This window comes from Plectropomus leopardus, chromosome 6 (genome assembly GCF_026936395.1).
Source record: "Plectropomus leopardus strain MGB_pleo_1.0 chromosome 6, ASM2693639v1, whole genome shotgun sequence".
NCBI lineage: Eukaryota > Metazoa > Chordata > Actinopteri > Perciformes > Serranidae > Plectropomus > Plectropomus leopardus.
In genome coordinates, this window is record NC_142181.1 from 37,366,812 (window position 1) to 37,384,282 (window position 17,471).

General features: G+C 40.1%; 2 protein-coding genes across 8 annotated transcripts in view; both read left to right on the top strand.

Annotated features, from left to right (window-relative positions):
* usp32 (ubiquitin specific peptidase 32) overlaps positions 1–8,749 on the top strand; it is a 74,203-nt gene extending 65,454 nt beyond the window's left edge. For all 7 annotated transcript variants that reach the window (XM_042486600.2, XM_088079380.1, XM_042486603.2 and 4 more), the window contains exons 30-34: positions 284–475; positions 749–974; positions 1,191–1,633; positions 1,768–1,860; positions 2,788–8,749. In XM_042486600.2, the coding sequence (XP_042342534.1) occupies positions 284–475; positions 749–974; positions 1,191–1,633; positions 1,768–1,860; positions 2,788–2,961 (1,128 nt within the window). In that variant the 3' untranslated portion in view covers positions 2,962–8,749. The remainder of the gene's footprint in view (positions 1–283; positions 476–748; positions 975–1,190; positions 1,634–1,767; positions 1,861–2,787) is intronic.
* A 3,125-nt stretch (positions 8,750–11,874) lies between these two features.
* On the top strand, positions 11,875–15,952 carry tmem97 (transmembrane protein 97). The gene is made up of 3 exons (XM_042486863.2): positions 11,875–12,078; positions 12,167–12,311; positions 14,556–15,952. The coding sequence occupies exons 1-3, from the start codon at positions 11,965–11,967 to the stop codon at positions 14,825–14,827; spliced, it is 531 nt and encodes a 176-aa protein (XP_042342797.1). The 5' UTR covers positions 11,875–11,964; the 3' UTR covers positions 14,828–15,952.
* The last annotated feature ends 1,519 nt before the right edge of the window (positions 15,953–17,471 follow it).

The window sequence follows — 17,471 nt, forward strand, 5'->3', positions numbered from 1 at the left end:
AACAGTACTCACATAAAACTGTCAGATAATTTGCAAAGCATACTGAGTCAGAAAACTTGAAGTGTTAAGGTGCCAAAAAAGACAGAATAGCTGGTGTCCTCTCTAAAGATGTACTCCAGAAAACTGGGCTTTACCTGAAAAGACTCCATGAAGCACCTTTCCAGAGTAGGTGCGCTTCATCTGCTATCAGCTGATTCTTGTGAAAGAGAGAGTTAGACAGGAAGCAGAAAAGTGTGAATTCATCCCCTCATGGAGTCTCATCACCATCATGGTCTCCCTGCAGATTGTGGAGGAGCACTGCAGTGTGGAGCAGTCCCGTCGGGCCCAGGCTGAGCCCATCAGCTTGGACAGCTGTTTGAAGGCCTTCACCAGCGAGGAAGAGCTGGGCGAGGATGAACTCTACTACTGCTCCAAGTGCAAGACGCACCGGCTGGCCACTAAGAAGCTGGACCTCTGGAGGCTGCCACCCATGCTGGTGAGTGTGTGTCAGAGCTGAGCTCTGGCCTTACTGACACCCCGTTCCCACCAACATGGAACTGGTTCCATTCTAGTTCCTGCACCTAATTTTGAAACATTCAGAGCATTTTGAAAATAAGTCAATTGCTTCAGAACCCGAAGATTTGGTTCTCAGCCAAGAGAACCAAGAGAAAAACTGGTAGGAGAGTCTTTGGGTAGAGTTCAATTTACTGTTTGCATTAAAGAATAGTTGAAGAAAAACACAGTATGTGATATGTGCTCTTTTCCTCAGATTGTCCACCTGAAGCGCTTCCAGTTTGTAAATGGTCGATGGATCAAATCCCAGAAGATTGTCAAATTCCCGAGGGAGAATTTTGACCCCAGCGCCTTCCTGGCCCCCAGAGACCTGGAGCAGCACTGCCTTCACTCTCGCAGTGAGAGCGAGGATCTGCTGAGGCTCGGAGAAGACAACCTGTCCTCCATCTCTGCCCCTGCTGGCTTTTGCAACCTCCCAAAAGGTACCATATGTGGATTTAAGCTCAACTTACTGCCAGGCACTCATGCTCTGAGAGGACTCTCAGTTTTAAAGAGATTTGGGTTTTTTTTTTGGTTATGTGTTTGATGAATAAGAGCATGACACGATGTGAAATGAAACAGACTGAAGTCTAGATGAGCAGAGCAGCTACTGGTCTAGTGGAACAGGAACTCTATTTAACCCTGTTGTTTCCCAACAGCCTCCCCTGCCTCTAGCAGGAAGTCAGCACCCTCTCTCAGCAGGACCAGCAGTCCCTCTGGCAGCCCAAAGACCGGCAGCGGAGGCCGCAGGGCAGGCCGGCTACGCCTGCCCCAGCTGGGAAGCAAACACCGCCTCTCTAACAGCAAGGAAAACCTGGACGGAGCTGCTAATCCTGAGGCTGAGTCGCGGGACGGGGGTCTGCAGACAGACAGAGAGGGGAGCACAGCAGCAGCTGCGGGATCAGGAGAGGCAAATGCGTCTGAGTCAACGTGCAGCACCGAGGCGTCCAGCAGCCACTGTGACGTGGTCCTGGTGAACGGTGACAGCAACGGGCTGAGCTCAGACTGCAGCACAGAGAGCAGCATGGACCCCGACAACTCCCTGCTGCAGCACAGAGACAACATGTGTCTGGACGCCATCTACAACCTCTATGCAATATCAGTACGTCCCATACACACACACACACACACACACACACACACACAGACACACACACACAAATGTATCTTTAGGCTCCTCAATGAGCCTGCTGTGAAACCAGTCCTAAATGATGTTTCACTGTTTTGTCTCTGCAGTGCCATTCAGGAATCATGGGCGGAGGCCACTATGTGACGTATGCCAAAAACCCCAATGAGAAATGGTACTGTTACAACGACAGCAGCTGTAAGGTGAGGAATATTCAGTTTACACTATTAAAAGCAATAACCTCTATCACTTTATTTGGATTGTCGCCATGGGTAACTGGCCAAAAATATATTATAACATACATCCACAGTTCGTAAAAAGGAGCACCCTTTGGACTTTTGTTATTTTGAATCATACTGACTCAGAGCTTTAAGCTGCTTTCACACAAGGATGGCTCTATAAGACCACAACAAAGTCCCCCCTTCATACCACCCCTGCATTTTCACACAGAACAAATGATGGCATCTTAGTTCCATTCCAGTGAGTGATCACACACTGCATCGCTGCATCCCGCCATCAAAGGAGGCATGAGGGGCATGACATGGAACACAACAGGGTCGACCTCTAGTGAGATATATAATATATGCGTCAGCAGTGCTTTTTTAATAATAACAAAGGCATAACACGTCAGTCACAGTCATTTACATTTTGTTATATGGCAGCTAATCTCATCCGCAGCTCAGGTACCGAAGGCCTGCAGGAACATTTCAGAACACGATATATTAACGTTTAATATTAAATATCTGTAAGAACAAAACTGCATTTGCTGAATTCAAGGCAAATCACTTTATGGAAGGATTGCAGTCGGCAGTTAGCCACCGAGATTAGCATCCATAGAAAGTCAATGCAATGAACTAGCTTACTGTCACTTGTGCTGTACCAACGGAAGTTGCACCCATAATCATTTCTACAGTAACAACATCAGGAATAAGGTGAATATAACTGGAATAAAAGCCTCTGTGTGCAGTATTTGGAAATTCTTGACTTTGCATCCAGCAGTGGATGCATGCCACCGCGCACCTAAAATCTGCTTGTAATGTGTTATAGAAGTATCTCAGTTATTGTAATACATAACAGGTACGTTAAACAGAGCAGTCACATCCCCTCTGTGTTTCAAAAAATCCCTCCAGGAAGTGCATTCAGAGGAGATCGACACTGACTCGGCCTACATCCTCTTCTACGAGCAGCAGGGAGTGGACTACACCCAGTTCCTGCCAAAGATCGATGGCAAGAAGATGGCTGACACCAGTAGCATGGACGAAGACTTTGAGTCCGACTACAAGAAGTACTGTGTCCTCCAGTGATGGCACCTCGTCTTCCATCAGCTCGCACTACACCTGCTCTCTGCTCCCCAAGCACCAGACGTTCAGATGACTCTGAACGACTCTCACAAACTCCTGACTGAGCTCTCTGCCTGTAGGGATGCGTCGCAGCACTTTCTACACGTAATCGCAAACATATTTTAGTGCAAAGGTTTGCCAAGACAACAATGAAGCCCCGGAAAGCACTAAACTGGCGCACTTTGCTGAGCCCAACGGAACAAATCCCGCCTCCTCCCCTCATGTGAACAGCCTGCACCATCACACACACGTAATGGATACTTGCATTTTGACGCTGAACGTTTGCAAGTATGGCAAAGTCATGAAGTGATGTTGCTTTGTTTTTGTGCATTTCTCACTTGTGATGTCAATATGAAAAAAATACCCTTGGAGTTCTGATCTGCTCTGAGCCTGGATCTCTGACTGAGGAAGGACAATAATGAGGCCACAGAATATAGTCCAGGTGTAAATGTTAGGCCACTCTCTGGGTACAGGTTGCGTTTTAAATGCCAAGTGAAAACAGCTCACGAGAGTTAACCCTTTGAAACAAATCAAACAAATTTGCTTGATTTCTCTCAAAACATGAGAAGAAGGCAATGAGCAAGTTAAGATGAAATGACCCAAAAATTGTCAAGATATAAGTAGATAGTGCAAGAAAATTATCAGAAAATTACGCCAAAACTATCAAAGAGAAACAAAAACAAAAAAACAGTGGGAGAGTAAAAAAGCAAAAACAAATAATCAACAGAAAAACAAGAAAAGGACTTGAAAACAGTGCTTAAAAATCAAATTAGTTCTATAAAATAATTTTAGATCTATGATTATGATAATTAAAATTTTAGCTTTCTGTACATTTTCCCTTAATTAATTTAATTAATTACGTAGCAATTTGTGGGCCATTCACTGCTAAGTTGCTGGTTGCCTTTTTTTCTGTGTCTTTGAAAGAAAATCAAACTAATCAGTTCAGTTCGTTCAAAGGTTTAAAGATTTGTGAAAAGCGTGTGAAAGCAGCACAAAAAAAGTGATGTTGATGCAGGTTTCAAAGGGTTAAAGAACCTGTGCTGATGTCATATTTGATGCCACAGATCACCATATTCTTGACATTTGGTATCTAGTATGCTGGATACTCTGTCAAGCTTTTTTTTAAAAAAGGTTCTCCAAAGGTTTTATTAGCGATTGTGTCACTAAGGAAACATAAGTCACATGCTACCTCATCGCTTCCCGTTGCCCAACTGTACCCCAAAAACTCTGTAACAGTATTAGTAATTCTAAACACAATGCTTCCTTCCAGTGTAGGAGTCATGGCACACACATTTCAGCCCCCCCCTCCCCCGGCATTTTGCCAAAACTGTGTTTCATTCTGCCAAAAATCAGTGGTGATTTGTGTTGACCTGTGTGTACCCACAGCTTCTCTGAAACTCACAAAGCTGGAGTATCAGTCTGGGTTTGATTACAACAGGTGCCATGGTTTAAAAATACACACGCTTCAAGGTTAATAGACAGTTTATGTTTGATTGTTTGATACTTTTTTTTGTAAAGGGGGGTAGTCTACAAATACGTTGTTTTATAACAGGTTTATTTTATTGTTGTGATTTGCTTTTTTTAAGGCAGGCTTTAGTAGTCACTTCAGGTTTGGAATATTTGGATATTTCTCCCTAAAGCTACAGCAGAGGCTCCAGGCTTGTTTTTCAAAGCACTGTCACAATTCTCAGCTGCTGACTTTCATCTATGCTCCCCAATATGAAACCAGAAAAAAGTTATTCCATTGGGGTCACTTTACTGTAGTAACAAACTGATTTTACCTGTCATTTTAACGTGATGTTGCTTAAAGACTGACGCAGCCAATTTAGCATTACACTTTTTTAACAGAATCACACCCAGAAAGGCCAGAAAAAAACAAAAGCCTCAAACTTGATGTGGCAGAACGACAGATGTCTTTTTCATTTCACACATTCGTCTTTCTCGTCAATACCAGGCGCTTACGTTACCCACAATGCAACTCTGTGGCTGACAGTTCAGTCTGACATTTTGGCGTATTATTTTAAGTTAAAGCTACAGTTGGAAACTTTTATTAAAATAAATTTGTGTCATATTTGCTGAAATGTCACCATATTCTGACAGAGGAATCATGTCCCTCCTCCTCTCCTCTAACTACCAATCAGAGCGGAGGATTCTCTAACACAGCTGTCAATCATGTCAGTCACTGCTGATGTACTGTAAAACTCACACTAGGCAGCACTGAAGCACTGTTCAAATAGGAATCCAGATTCTGTTACTGCTGATTTCTCACCTTAAATGTTTTCAGAAACACATTTTAGTATACTGTAAAATTCGAAATTTTGTGACCGAATCTCATTTTTGGAAACAGTCAACCAAAAAGAAAAGCACCGCCCACCAGCCGGACCAACGTTCTCTTGTTACAGCTAAAGAGTACACTGAAGTATTTCTCTGAAAACATCTGAGGTGAGAACAGGGTAACGCAGACTCTTGATTCATGCTTTATCAGCGCTGTTTAGTTCGACGGTTCTCCTCGGCTCTAATTGGTTGTATTTAATAGCAATAGAGTAGGCAGAGGAATGTGATTTTTTTCTCCCACAGATTATCAGTCTCATTTAGTGCTGTGTGAATAGAAAGACAGTTTCAGCAAGTATGAAAACAATTTATTTTACTGAAGTGACCAACTCCAGCTTTAAACAGCTGCAGAGGTCTGCTAGCTTACTTTTTTCTATCTCCACACCCCCAATTTCATATCAAACTTGAAGTCATCAGCGCCAACCAGTGCTTACTCCAGTGACATTATGCGAGTGAATTAATCAGATTTCACACAGCTCTCTCTGGAAACTCAGTATGCAGCTGAACTGTCCATCACACGTCAGGAGATGTTGGGGTGTAGGTGGGTGGAGTTTCTGTGTAACACCAGGCTGAAAACCACAGTTTTACTGCCCTCTGCGGTTAAAGTTTTCTTGCTGTGTGTTGTGCTCAGTAGCTCTGTGACCACAGCGAGCAGTGATGTCACAGTGTCCTGCAGTACACCTGTTCATCCCAGCGGCAAGCTGAGAAGTGAAACCGCCGAGCAAAAACCAGGTTTAAGGGACTGTTGAGTTAGAAGGGCCACTGATACAGCATGTCAGCATTGCCATGAATGCAGTCTGCAGCTTGTGCTGAAGCTGATTTTGAAGGCATCCTGCTTAATGTCTGTGGAAGCTTGATGTTCAGGGTCTCAGAGATGGATTACCAACCAGGCAAAATGGGCTGATCCCCGGGGTCCCTCACTCTCATGGGCCCCTCAGCTGATTTTGTAATCTCCACCAGTAAAGCCTTCATTTATACCAAATCTTAAGGCCCTGAATTTTGGGGGTTTAAGCATCAAAATCAAATGTTCATGCTTTTAGCATTATGGCTGACGTGATACCTAACTTCTAAGGTACAATTAAGCACAAAACCCAGTGTGAAGTTGCACACAGCCCACTTTTGCCCTGGCACACCCTCGTGGGTTACTCTGACCCAAACAGCTTCTGCAGACCAAACGATCGCCTATAAAGATCTAGTGGTATGTTAAGGTGTGAAGTCCGGAAGCACAGAACTGCCAGGCCAGAGCAGAAAAACTGATCAGTGTCAGGTAACAACATGAAAAGGTTCTTGTTATAACAAGATTTTTTTCACGTTTTTACAAGATGTTTTTATGTTATAATGAGATGTTTCCATATTTTCACAAGAAACTTTTCTTGTTTTAATAATGTGTTTTTGTATCTTGTTATAATATTAAGCATTTCTTGTAATAACATGATCCCGTAGCCCGCAGTAAAGTAGTAAACATTACGTTATAACAAGATAATAAGTATATTGTTTTAACCAGGAAAACATCCTGTTATGACATGATTTAATTTCAATGATTTAATATGACATGAAATCATCTTATCATACCATGTAAACACAATTTTAATACAAAATATAAAGCTATGATAAGAAAAGTTTTCTATAATACCATGAAAACATCCTGTCATAACATGAAAATATTTTGTTGTAACAAGAAAAGTTTAGTTCTACCTCGAAAACATCTTGTTGTAACATCTTGTAAGAACGTGAAAAATATCTTGTTCTAACAAGTAACTTACCTGATACATACTGATCAGTTTTGTTGTTTTTTTTTACTCTGGCTTGCTGTTTTATGCTTCCTTAGTAAAGTCTTTGGAGGATTTTTAGAAATGATGACATCATTTGGTCCTGACCACAGGGGAATTGGAGACAGCATCATTCAGTACATGTTCAAGAAATCAACTCTGTGAGTGTTTTGCCAACTGGCAGGCACACATTTCACAATGTAATTCTAATTTGTTTAACATTTAATTAATATTTGGGTTGTTTTAAGGAAATTCTCGATATCAAGAAATGCTGAAAAATGAATATCTGTACACTATGGTGTTACCAAAATCTCTGTCACCATAAACAGGCTGACTGATGTCAGCTGGTTTCACTTCTCTGTTGATCTATAGTTGAGCAGTAACCCTGCAGTAGCCTGTGGTCTCTCATCACTGGACCCAGCATTCACAGGTCTTCTGCGTCTTTGTGCTTCGTCTAATTATCAGTTTTCTAAATTCAGTTCCCACTTTACTCTGAAGCTTTGGCTCCTTGATGTGACTGTGGAGGTTAGTTTGGGCTTTGCTGTGTGGAGCACAGTGACAGAGGTCTGTCTGTCTGTGTGTGTGTGTGTGTGTGTGTGTGTGTGTGTGTGTGTGTGTGTGTGCGTGCGTGCGTGCGTGCGTGCGTGCGTGCGTGCGTGCGTGCGTGCGTGCGTGCGTGCGTGCGTGCGTTGCAGCCTGTGTGGAGCTCGTGGTGGCGGGCTCGGTCTAATCACTGTGAACAGACAGCAGACGGTCAGCGGTTCACCTCTGAAGCTGCTGTATTTGTGGATGCATTTGGAGAGAGATCTGTCACTGAAAGAATCTTTATATTCCTTTGCAGAGTACATTTGTTGAACAAATGGAAATGTGCAAATGAGTGCTATTTATGCTTACCTGCTCAGATGTTTTGTCCTCCGCCCTCCTGCCTTTGCACTGAGCTGTAGACCAGGTCCAGTTTGTGTTTGAAACTTCATCACTAGACTCAAAGGGTAGATTTCCCTCAACATTAGTCTCATGAGAACCAACTTTGTAATGCTTGCTTCATTTAAAGGTGCAATAGCTGTCAACTTTTTTTTTTCTGTGGCTGTGAATGTTCCCTCATGCGACTACATGTGTGATGCTTAGCTTCCCACACCTGTAGCTTCAAATGTACGAGCAAAAACACAATTTAGAGATCATTTCAGCACAATTTTCCTGATCCAGGAACAAAGATTTTCTGCCCAAAAGCACTGAACTTTTACGCTGAAATTGGGCAAACACCAAACTTTTGAACCACGGGGATAATGTCCTAAGCCCCTCCCCCCGCCCATCTGGTCCCCCCAATAGAACAGAGTGGGCAGGCAGTGCAATCTACTACTGAGCTGTCTGTCAGTGTCTGTAGCCTCTTTTTATTTAAGTTCATTTCTGTTCGATCTGAACCAGATGTGTTAATTTAAACGACTTTTTTGTAAGGTGTTTGTTGAAAGAAAGTGACGTTGCACTGACATGAAAACATGTACATAAAAAAACTGTTTTTTGTAAATAAGCCAATGAAAAATATGTATTTGAATATGAACTGTACAAAATGCTGTACTTGTAGTTGTATATGGAGTGATACTGTTGATCTGTAACAAAATACCCAAGCAACAAATTAAATTCTGCAGAGGAAATGACACCAGACTCAAACGTGTTTTTATGTGAGTTTTTAGGAATGCATACTTTAAACCACCCAGGTGCTGTGGCTCCAGGAACACTGTTAACTCACATTTTTTAACTCATTCTGCCAAAGGACATTGTCATGTGACAGCTGCACTGCACACGCTTTTTTAAAATCTGTTTTTGAGAAATGCATACTTCATATAAATTTTACACCGTGTCCCAACAGCAAGCGTGTGCCTCTCTCTGTCCATAATGATTCTGTTAAAGATGCACCTCTATTATTTCATGCAAACAAAGCAGTCAGTAATAAGCTATGGCTTCACTCAAAATGTTAAAGATGGTGGATTACTCACTGTCTTTCTTCGTTTGTTCTTTTGAACTATATTCATATCTCAGAAGCCTCTTCAATAGATAATTGCTTTGAGTGTTGTAGTTAATTTAGGTAATGAAAACTAAATATTTATGTGGTGCCCATAAGCCTGCATGTCTGAGTGGGCACCCCATGTACAAAGGCCATATCCTTTTTACAGCAGCTGTGGGTTTATTTCCAACCTTAGCCATTTGCTGCATTCCATCCCCTCTCTCTTCCACTTTCACACTACAACTTTCCTGTCAAATAAAGGCAAAAAACACCCAACGTTTAAAAAAGACCCACAAAAAACTCCATATTCATAGTATTCTCGGGATGTTTTTCGCTATACAATATGACACAATGATCCAATTCATTAACTACAGTTGTCATTTATTGACAGTCACCTTCCATAAGACTCTGAATTTCCCTCAGAGTAAAGCAGTTTCTTGATTCTTACCCAACAAATCAAGTCAAGTCAGTTTTATTTATAAAGCCCATTTTCACAAACCACAGTTTGCTTCAGAGGGCTTAACAGCAGACGACATCCCTCTGTCCTTAGACCCTCACACTGAATAAGGAAAAACTCCCCCAAAAAACCCTATAACGGGATAAAAAATTGTAGAAACCTCAGGAAGAGTGACTGAGGAGGAAACCTCTTTTCCCAGGTGGACAGATGTGCAATAGATGTTGTAAGAAACAGTGAAACTACAGTAGATGACAACTGTTCTCTGTGGGGTCTTCCACAGAAAAATTTGACCTATGTGTACGTACACAAACTGGTGAGAGGTCTGCGACTGCAACAGCAGAATGATGTTACGCGTGAAATTATGTGAAATTGATAATATTGTGTAATATAAATCAAAATATTGCCTCTCAACTATCAAATATGAAGAATGTGTTTGTAAAAACAGATAAACATGAATATACAAACACCTGTCTGAAGGATACTCCCTGGAGTGCTCACAAGAAAAGCATGATTTAGGATGCTAAATACAAGCAGAGATATATGTTAATGTAAAGAACCCCTAAAATATGTCCTGCAATTGTTAAACAATATTTGCATGTTATGAAATGTATTCTCTTAAATAATACGGCGAGCAGTAGGATGAATTACATTTACACTGTTGCTATTTTCGATGCCTCAGTCAGGCAGATATGAGTGCATAGTTTAATGTATTGTTATCATGCATTTAGTCACGTTTCCTGCACACAGTTATACAAATGAGGCCCCTGCTCCCTAAATCACATCACCTACACTACAGTGTGCGTTCAGTAATAACAATTTGAGATTCCAGTCTCAGATTGGGATTGTTCCCTGTGATGAAGTTTGGATGGAGTTGAACTGTTTTTTACAAACTAATTTGACATATCAATTGTAGTCAGGATGTGGTTCAACTACTTGTGAAATAGCCAGTAGATTTAATGTGGTTTCCACAGCACTGATAATGGGACATGACTGTGTGAGTCTTGTAGTCTGAAGGCACTGATCAAACCTGAGGGAACTGGAGCAGTTTGTTCAGGAGGAGCAGGCCTGTTAACTGCTGCAGACAACATGTGATGGCAGCGACTGCTCCTAAAGCTTGTGAAATATAATATTAGGCTTAGGGTCCCATCATTCGTGTATCATTTGTTCAATTAATATTCAATTAAGAATCAAAAAATGATAAATTAAAAACGGGTTGTTTTCTATTTTTTCCTTTTTGAAATGAAAATAAATACATGAAAATTAGTTTGTTTTTCAATATCCCGTTTGTTAATCAGGATCAAGTAAAGGAAAGTTGAAAAACGGGTCACAGGCCGAATTTGATTTTATTATTTAATTTGTCTGATCTGCATGACCCGGAAGTTAATATTTTTGATGCTCCAAAGTGTCAGAAGATTCTGTGCTCGGGACGAAGGTCAGGGTTTGAACGTATAATTCGTTTTTAGACAAGATTCAACTGCATGAAAAACGAGAAAATGGCTCGTTTACTTCAAATATTATGTTGGATAAAAAAAAATCAAAAGCAAAGTCTGCTTTCTGTTTAATTCAGAATAAAATACTGTCTGTCAATCTCAAGGTATTTGAGAGAATTTTTCATTATTTATTTTTTGTCCTCAAAACATTTGTAAACCAAGAGCGCAGGACATGTTGGCATGTAGACAATAATTGTAGAAAATTACAGTCCAAGATCATATAAAACACATGCACACAAACATGCAACCTTCATAAACAGATAATACTGAAAAAAGAACTTATAAATAAACGTTAAATAACTTATTACAGTGATCATATTGGAGTAACCTCAACATCATATTTATGCGCAAAACTTTTTGCAAAACTGTTGAAATAGTTTGACTACAGAAATACTCCTTACAGTTATTCAATTGTGCGATATTCTGTCCTCCCCTAAATGTATATTTAACGTATGTTGCACTTATTGCATATATTGTATATATTCTTATTCTTATTCCTACTTGTTGTTGTTGTTGCATTATAGCACAAGGCACAGAGGCTAGTTTTATATTTTTTGCACACTTTACATGCTCAGCACATACATATTTATATTTTCAAATATTTTACATAGTCCCACTAGTGTTAACATTAGAGCATATTACACATGCTATATGTTATTTTTTTTTTGCATCTTTAAAGTATTTCTTTTATTCTGATCCTGATTCTGTAGGAGAAATTTCGACATTGACGAGGAGCGTTAAAGCAGCATGCCCAGCACCTTTCCCTATGTGACATGAATGGTGCGTTCAGGGACGCCCCGCCCATCTCCCTCTGTGAACCAATGAGATTCATCCTGAGAACACGCGTTCCTACGACACACCGCTGCTGACAACTTGCTACTCTCAGTTTCTCATCTGTCATTAGCTCTTTATTTTAGGACCATGTCTCTCCGTGTGTTAGAAATAATCTTTTTCTTCTATTTCGCCTCTCACATTCCAATCACATTATTCATTGACCTACAGGCGCTGCTGCCGGGACATGTGTATCCACAGCCGGTAAGTGTCTGCACCGGGAGGGAAGGGAAACAACATTTTTAAGACAAGAGTTCCACAGTGGCTGCAAGAGTCTGTTTCTGTCCCCCAGTTGAAGGATCTGCTCAGGTGGTATGCAGAGGAGTTCAGGGACCCCATGGTGCTGGACCCTCCAGAGTGGTTCAGATCTTTCATTTTCTGCGAGGCTTTGTTTCAGACACCTTTCTTTCCTGTGGCAGCCTATGCTTTCCTCAAAGGTCAGTTCATACATAACCTGCATGTTTATTGTTGCTCCTCCGTAACACAAAGACACATGTATAAACATGACTGAATGGCTTTTTGGAGTTTTGCAGGGCCATTGCTGAATTCACATTTACCCAGGGGCGTTTCTAAGATTTGAGGACATGTGGGGCTTAGCCCAGACCTCTTTAAGGGGGTCCAGGGGGCTCTATGATGCTTTTTATGCACTCTGCCCTATTATTTACCCTTTTTTGCTATAAATCATGAATAGATTAATTTATATTTGGAAAAACAGGCTTGGGCGGTATCACAGTATTACGGTATATCAGGGTATTTAGAAATCTCCATGGTATGTTTTTTAATACCACCATAAATACAGGCCCCCTTTTTCTATTAAACTCATTATATGTAGTGCACAGCATGCACCAGCAGAGCTTAGTCTGTAGTCTCTACTGGTGGAACAGGCAGCTGAGCTGAAAGACACCTAGTGGTGGAGGGAGAAGTTACAGGACTGTAAACAGCCGGCGTCCAGCAGGCAGAGAGAGAGCGTGGGGAATAATGGTATGTTCTGAACATCTAACTTGGTGAATTTAGGATTTTTTTTTTTTAAACTGGAGTTGGTGATTTTTGAAACAGTGGATTTACTAACTAAATTACTAGCAAGAGCACCCAGGATAGTTTGGGTGAGGTTTATTTTGTTTTTGTCAAGTTTTATGATGAGTTAATGAGGCAATTTAGCCTTGCTCAGTCATCTGTGTCCGAGAGAAAGTTGAATTTAAAAGGTGTACAGTTGTTTTTCTCTGTTTAATCAGGGAAATTGGTGTGACAGTATTACTTTTCTTAACAGTTTGTGGGTTTCTTGTGTAATGCTGAAAGTTACAAAAAATTCAAGGGCTGAAGCCTCTGATGTTAAGGCCTAACAACACCACAGCATTTACTACAGCTAATCAAATATTGTATCCACATCTTTATTTCACAATTGCTCATATGGATTCTTGCACTGTGTCTCTCTGAAGTGCTGAGTAAGTACACAGAAGAAATTATTAATTCAGCCTGTTGTTTTTTGATAATGTCTTGGTTAACCACTGTTAGACTTGGGGGTACTGAAAGATTATTTTTCCTTTTTTATTCTGTGTTCTTCTTTTATTATATTTTCTCACATTGTCATGCAAATAGTTAGTAGTAACTTTCAAAAAACTTTGTCCTTTTTAGGATAATCCAAAGACTGAATTTTCAGGAGTCATCGCCGTCTCCACAAGAAAGTGCTGGCATTATATGTTGCAAATAATGGATACATTGCAGTTGTACATTTTATACGTATCATACAAACGTCTTTAAAGTGACGCAGTATATGTGCTGAGGGTCAGAGGTTGGAGGGGATGGTGGTGAACTGTGTGATGCCTGCCAACCTGCAGAACACTATTCAACCTCTGCGTCTCCAGCAGCTTTTTAGCCACCGAACATGGGTGTTCTTGAGCAGCCCGACGCTGTCTTTTCTTTCGGGATATTGTCACAAAAAATAGTTGTTTGTTGAGACCTTGCTGCATTTCCATCCAGGACTGTACCACAGGAAGTAGTTATTTTAAACCAAAACATGACATTTTCCTAACCATGACCTAGTGGTGTTTGTGTCCAACAACATGTTAACTGCAGCGTTGTTGAAATGTACAGAAAATGTGAAGTTTCAGTGTATCCGCTACACAGTAATGTACAAATATAACTGACAATGGTTTGCAAAAAATGTATAATGCCAACATACTTTCTGGTGATTGGGTCACAGCAGATGTCACTGAAACTACCCAGTTTTTGGTTGTAAAAATGTTGTGAAAATGGCACAATGCAGCCAATGCAATGTTTTAGTGTTTTTTTAGCAAGTTTTTTTTTATTTCCAAAAATTTTCTTCTTAAAGTTAGGGTAACATTCTCTATAAAAATGTTAAAAATGTCCTTTAAATTCTTAACATATCACAAAACATTACAATAAAAAAAGCTCTGTAATCTCAGTCCTCAATAACATGTCCTGAATGCTGTTTTTCAAATGTTCTTCCTTGTTTCTCATGTAACATTGTGGGAATGTTTTATAGAGGAACATTCTATGATCTCTCTCACCTCTCAACATCACCAAAACAACTTCCGAATGTTCCAGTTAAAACGTTATGTGTTAGCTGTGGGAAGGTTTCCTGCTAGCTGGGTAATATCTGTTATAAAGTATATTGTGCAGCTGCAGCATCTTTTGGTCTCTCAGTGTTTCTTGTCTTTCAGGTGGCTGCACCTGGATCAGGACTCCTGCCATTATTTATTCCACACATGTGGCCACCACACTGGTCCCAATCCTAGCTCACATCCTCTTCTATCAGTTCCCTGTGAAACCTCACCCTGGGCCCCAGAGCCTGCAGGAGCGCTGGCTGCTGGTCTCCATTTATCTCCCGTACCTGCTGGTGCCTGTGCTGCTGCTCCTCACCATGCTGCTGTCCTCAGCATATAACCTCAGCACCAAGTCTGGACACAGGCAACACAAACCCAAGAAAAATTGACTCACAACTACAGACATTTACATTATATACAGTGATTTTAGGAAGTCTTTTTCTACATTTCTGAATGTACCATTTGCGTGGGGGTTAGACTGTATTACACTGTTATTAGAAGGAAATTGCAATTTGTAAAGCTGCCAGAATGAGCATTTTAAATGTTATTCTTGATGAATGCGTTTTCAATCTTTATCAAAACCAAAGTTACATTCACATATTTATAAAGGACTTAGTAGGAAATTAGTGTAAACCTAGGGATGATAATTAATTGAAGATCGACTAATTGGTCATTAAGAATTTAATCAAACATGTGACATTTAATCGATTAATCACTAGGCTATGAAATTCTGTCAAAATATATGCAATGTGTTGCTGTAGGCTTTGACTGTTTTTAAAAGTTTTTATGCTTTTCTCAAATAAAAATTGATTAATCGATCGTTAATTCCACCAACTGATCAGTTAAGGAGAGTGCTTACAATTTGCGACCCTAGGCAAACCTGTTATTTCCCTAATAAGTGTTTAGGCAGAGTTCATGTGTCTGTACACGCTGTCACTGGATCTGACCAGAGAACTGTCGTGTTTTTCCCCTGAGCACAGCTGTAAAGTCCATTTATTTATTGGTTAATTAAATAATAAGGAAAAAGATCATATAACTGTTAAATTCAGTTTCTACATCTTAAAATATAAACAAGTTAAGTAAAATCTGTGACCTGCTTTATTGGACCTGTAGATTACCCTGCTTTCCTCATCCACTCACAGATATTGATACCTCTCTAAGTGCACGCAGTTTTTATGTGCTTATGTTGATTTTTTATTTGATACAATACAGTACAGGGGCAGGCAATGAGAAGACACAAAGCAAGTTTCCATTAAAGGGATAGTTCACATTTTTTGAAGGTGGTAGTATAGGCTACCTATTCATAGACAGTAGGCAGGTTTCCATCACAGATTTGCGCAGAACTTAAGCGATATTTTCAAAATGTCAATAAAGCACAATGGTGAGATGACTGTGTTTCCACTAAGTGATGTTCTGCGACTTCAGGATCAAGGACAAATGTAATTTAGTTTTTTAAACTTTGTTTTGTTAAACTTTGTTTAGAAAAAACTAATAAATAAAGTCTAATAAATCTACTTTCTACCTTCTCCTCTGGTGGTGACATTCCATGAAGCATGGTGAGGGATGTTCAAAACATTAGCAGCTTTCTTTGTGTTGCAGCCACCACACTAGCCGTCATTATTTCCAATCCAAGGCCACGTGGGCCTGAGGGAGCCGATTCTTACTGACAAGCACATAGCCATAGCATTATGTGACCTAGAAAAGACAAAAAAAGGGTTTCCATTTTAGTTTTGTGAAATATGGCTTCTCTGAATGGCTTTTTTACTATTGTACTGTTCTTTGCTACTTATCTTGTACCACATAGCTGCTGCAACAATGCAAATTTCCCCACTGTGGGACTAATAAAGGATTATCTTATCTTATCAATAGAGGGCTCCAAAAATGAGTTCTAAAACCTTGAAATGAATTAGCTTTCAGGTCCTCCCATTCCCTCGTCTCAAAGTCAATAGGTTTTTTGAATGGGTTTTTGGTTAGAAGCCTGAAATAAGGTCTGTGGTTAACACAAGCTGAAGAGACTTTAACTTTTTCTTCTACAACATAATATACACAAGTAAATTCCCTACTGTGAGCTTTGAAGTTTTTATGTGTCTTAAAAAGGCATTTGCTAGCAAGTGGCTCAATGAGACTACAGAAGGTTATTATGCTGAGTCGTGCTGTGCACAGCTTTACAGCCTCTTCGTGGCGACGCAAAGTCACGAGACTGTAATGCAGTTCATTTATTGTTTAACATTAGCTTTTCACTGTTACAATTACATGTAGGCTTCAAAAATCCTGAAAGTGGTGTTTATTTGTGAAAATTATCTTGAACAAAATGTGCAAGTATCATAAAGTTTGTTTGCTGCAGAGTTTATTTTGTTCTAAAGTCAAAATGCAATGAAAAAAATCCTGCTGGCTTTTTGATGAGGGAACCAGGGTGATGCTAACTTCTGCTTCAGCCTACAGAAAAATATCATCACAGGAGCACTCTATTGCAGTTTCATGCAGTAGTCAGCATCCTTAACCCCTAGTAACCTCCACTGTAAACCTTTTCGATTAAAAAAATACAGGTGGAAATAATAACAATAACAATAGCTGCATTCCATTTTGGTGAATCTAGACAGGCCTGGCTACAGTGCATGGTGGCTCAGGGAAATGGCTTACAGGCAAATATACTGTCATTTAGCTCTAATCTCTGTACTGGACACTGACATCACACATGAGAAACACTCTGTCTTGGTTTAAACTGTTTAAACTGTACATATAGACATTTTCAAATCAGTTTGTATAAATTTGGTGAAAGAGTTAACGGAATGGAAACATTTGCAAATCACAGAGAAGCAGAGAAAGATCTATCAGATACCAGCTTTGTAAAATCAAATAAAAATCATCTGTTTATTTCTACATTGTCTCAGACTTGTTTACATTGTTGTATGGTATTGTCCAGGTGATATGGGCCAAATCTGAGGTGATATGTTCACTTTTATAAAAGCATGAAAATTGTTTAACTTTTTGTGTTTGGGGACCTGATCATTTAAAAAAAAGCATAAAAAAAGC

What these genes read in the sequence shown, in the direction of transcription:
- tmem97 (XM_042486863.2), top strand. Translation starts at nt 11,965, where the DNA reads ATGTCTCTCCGTGTGTTAGAAATAATCTTTTTCTTCTATTTCGCCTCT. An exon ending in GACATGTGTATCCACAGCCG is followed by an intron (nt 12,079 to 12,166) that starts GTAAGTGTCTGC and finishes TCTGTCCCCCAG; the next exon opens with TTGAAGGATCTGCTCAGGTG. An exon ending in AGCCTATGCTTTCCTCAAAG is followed by an intron (nt 12,312 to 14,555) that starts GTCAGTTCATAC and finishes CTTGTCTTTCAG; the next exon opens with GTGGCTGCACCTGGATCAGG.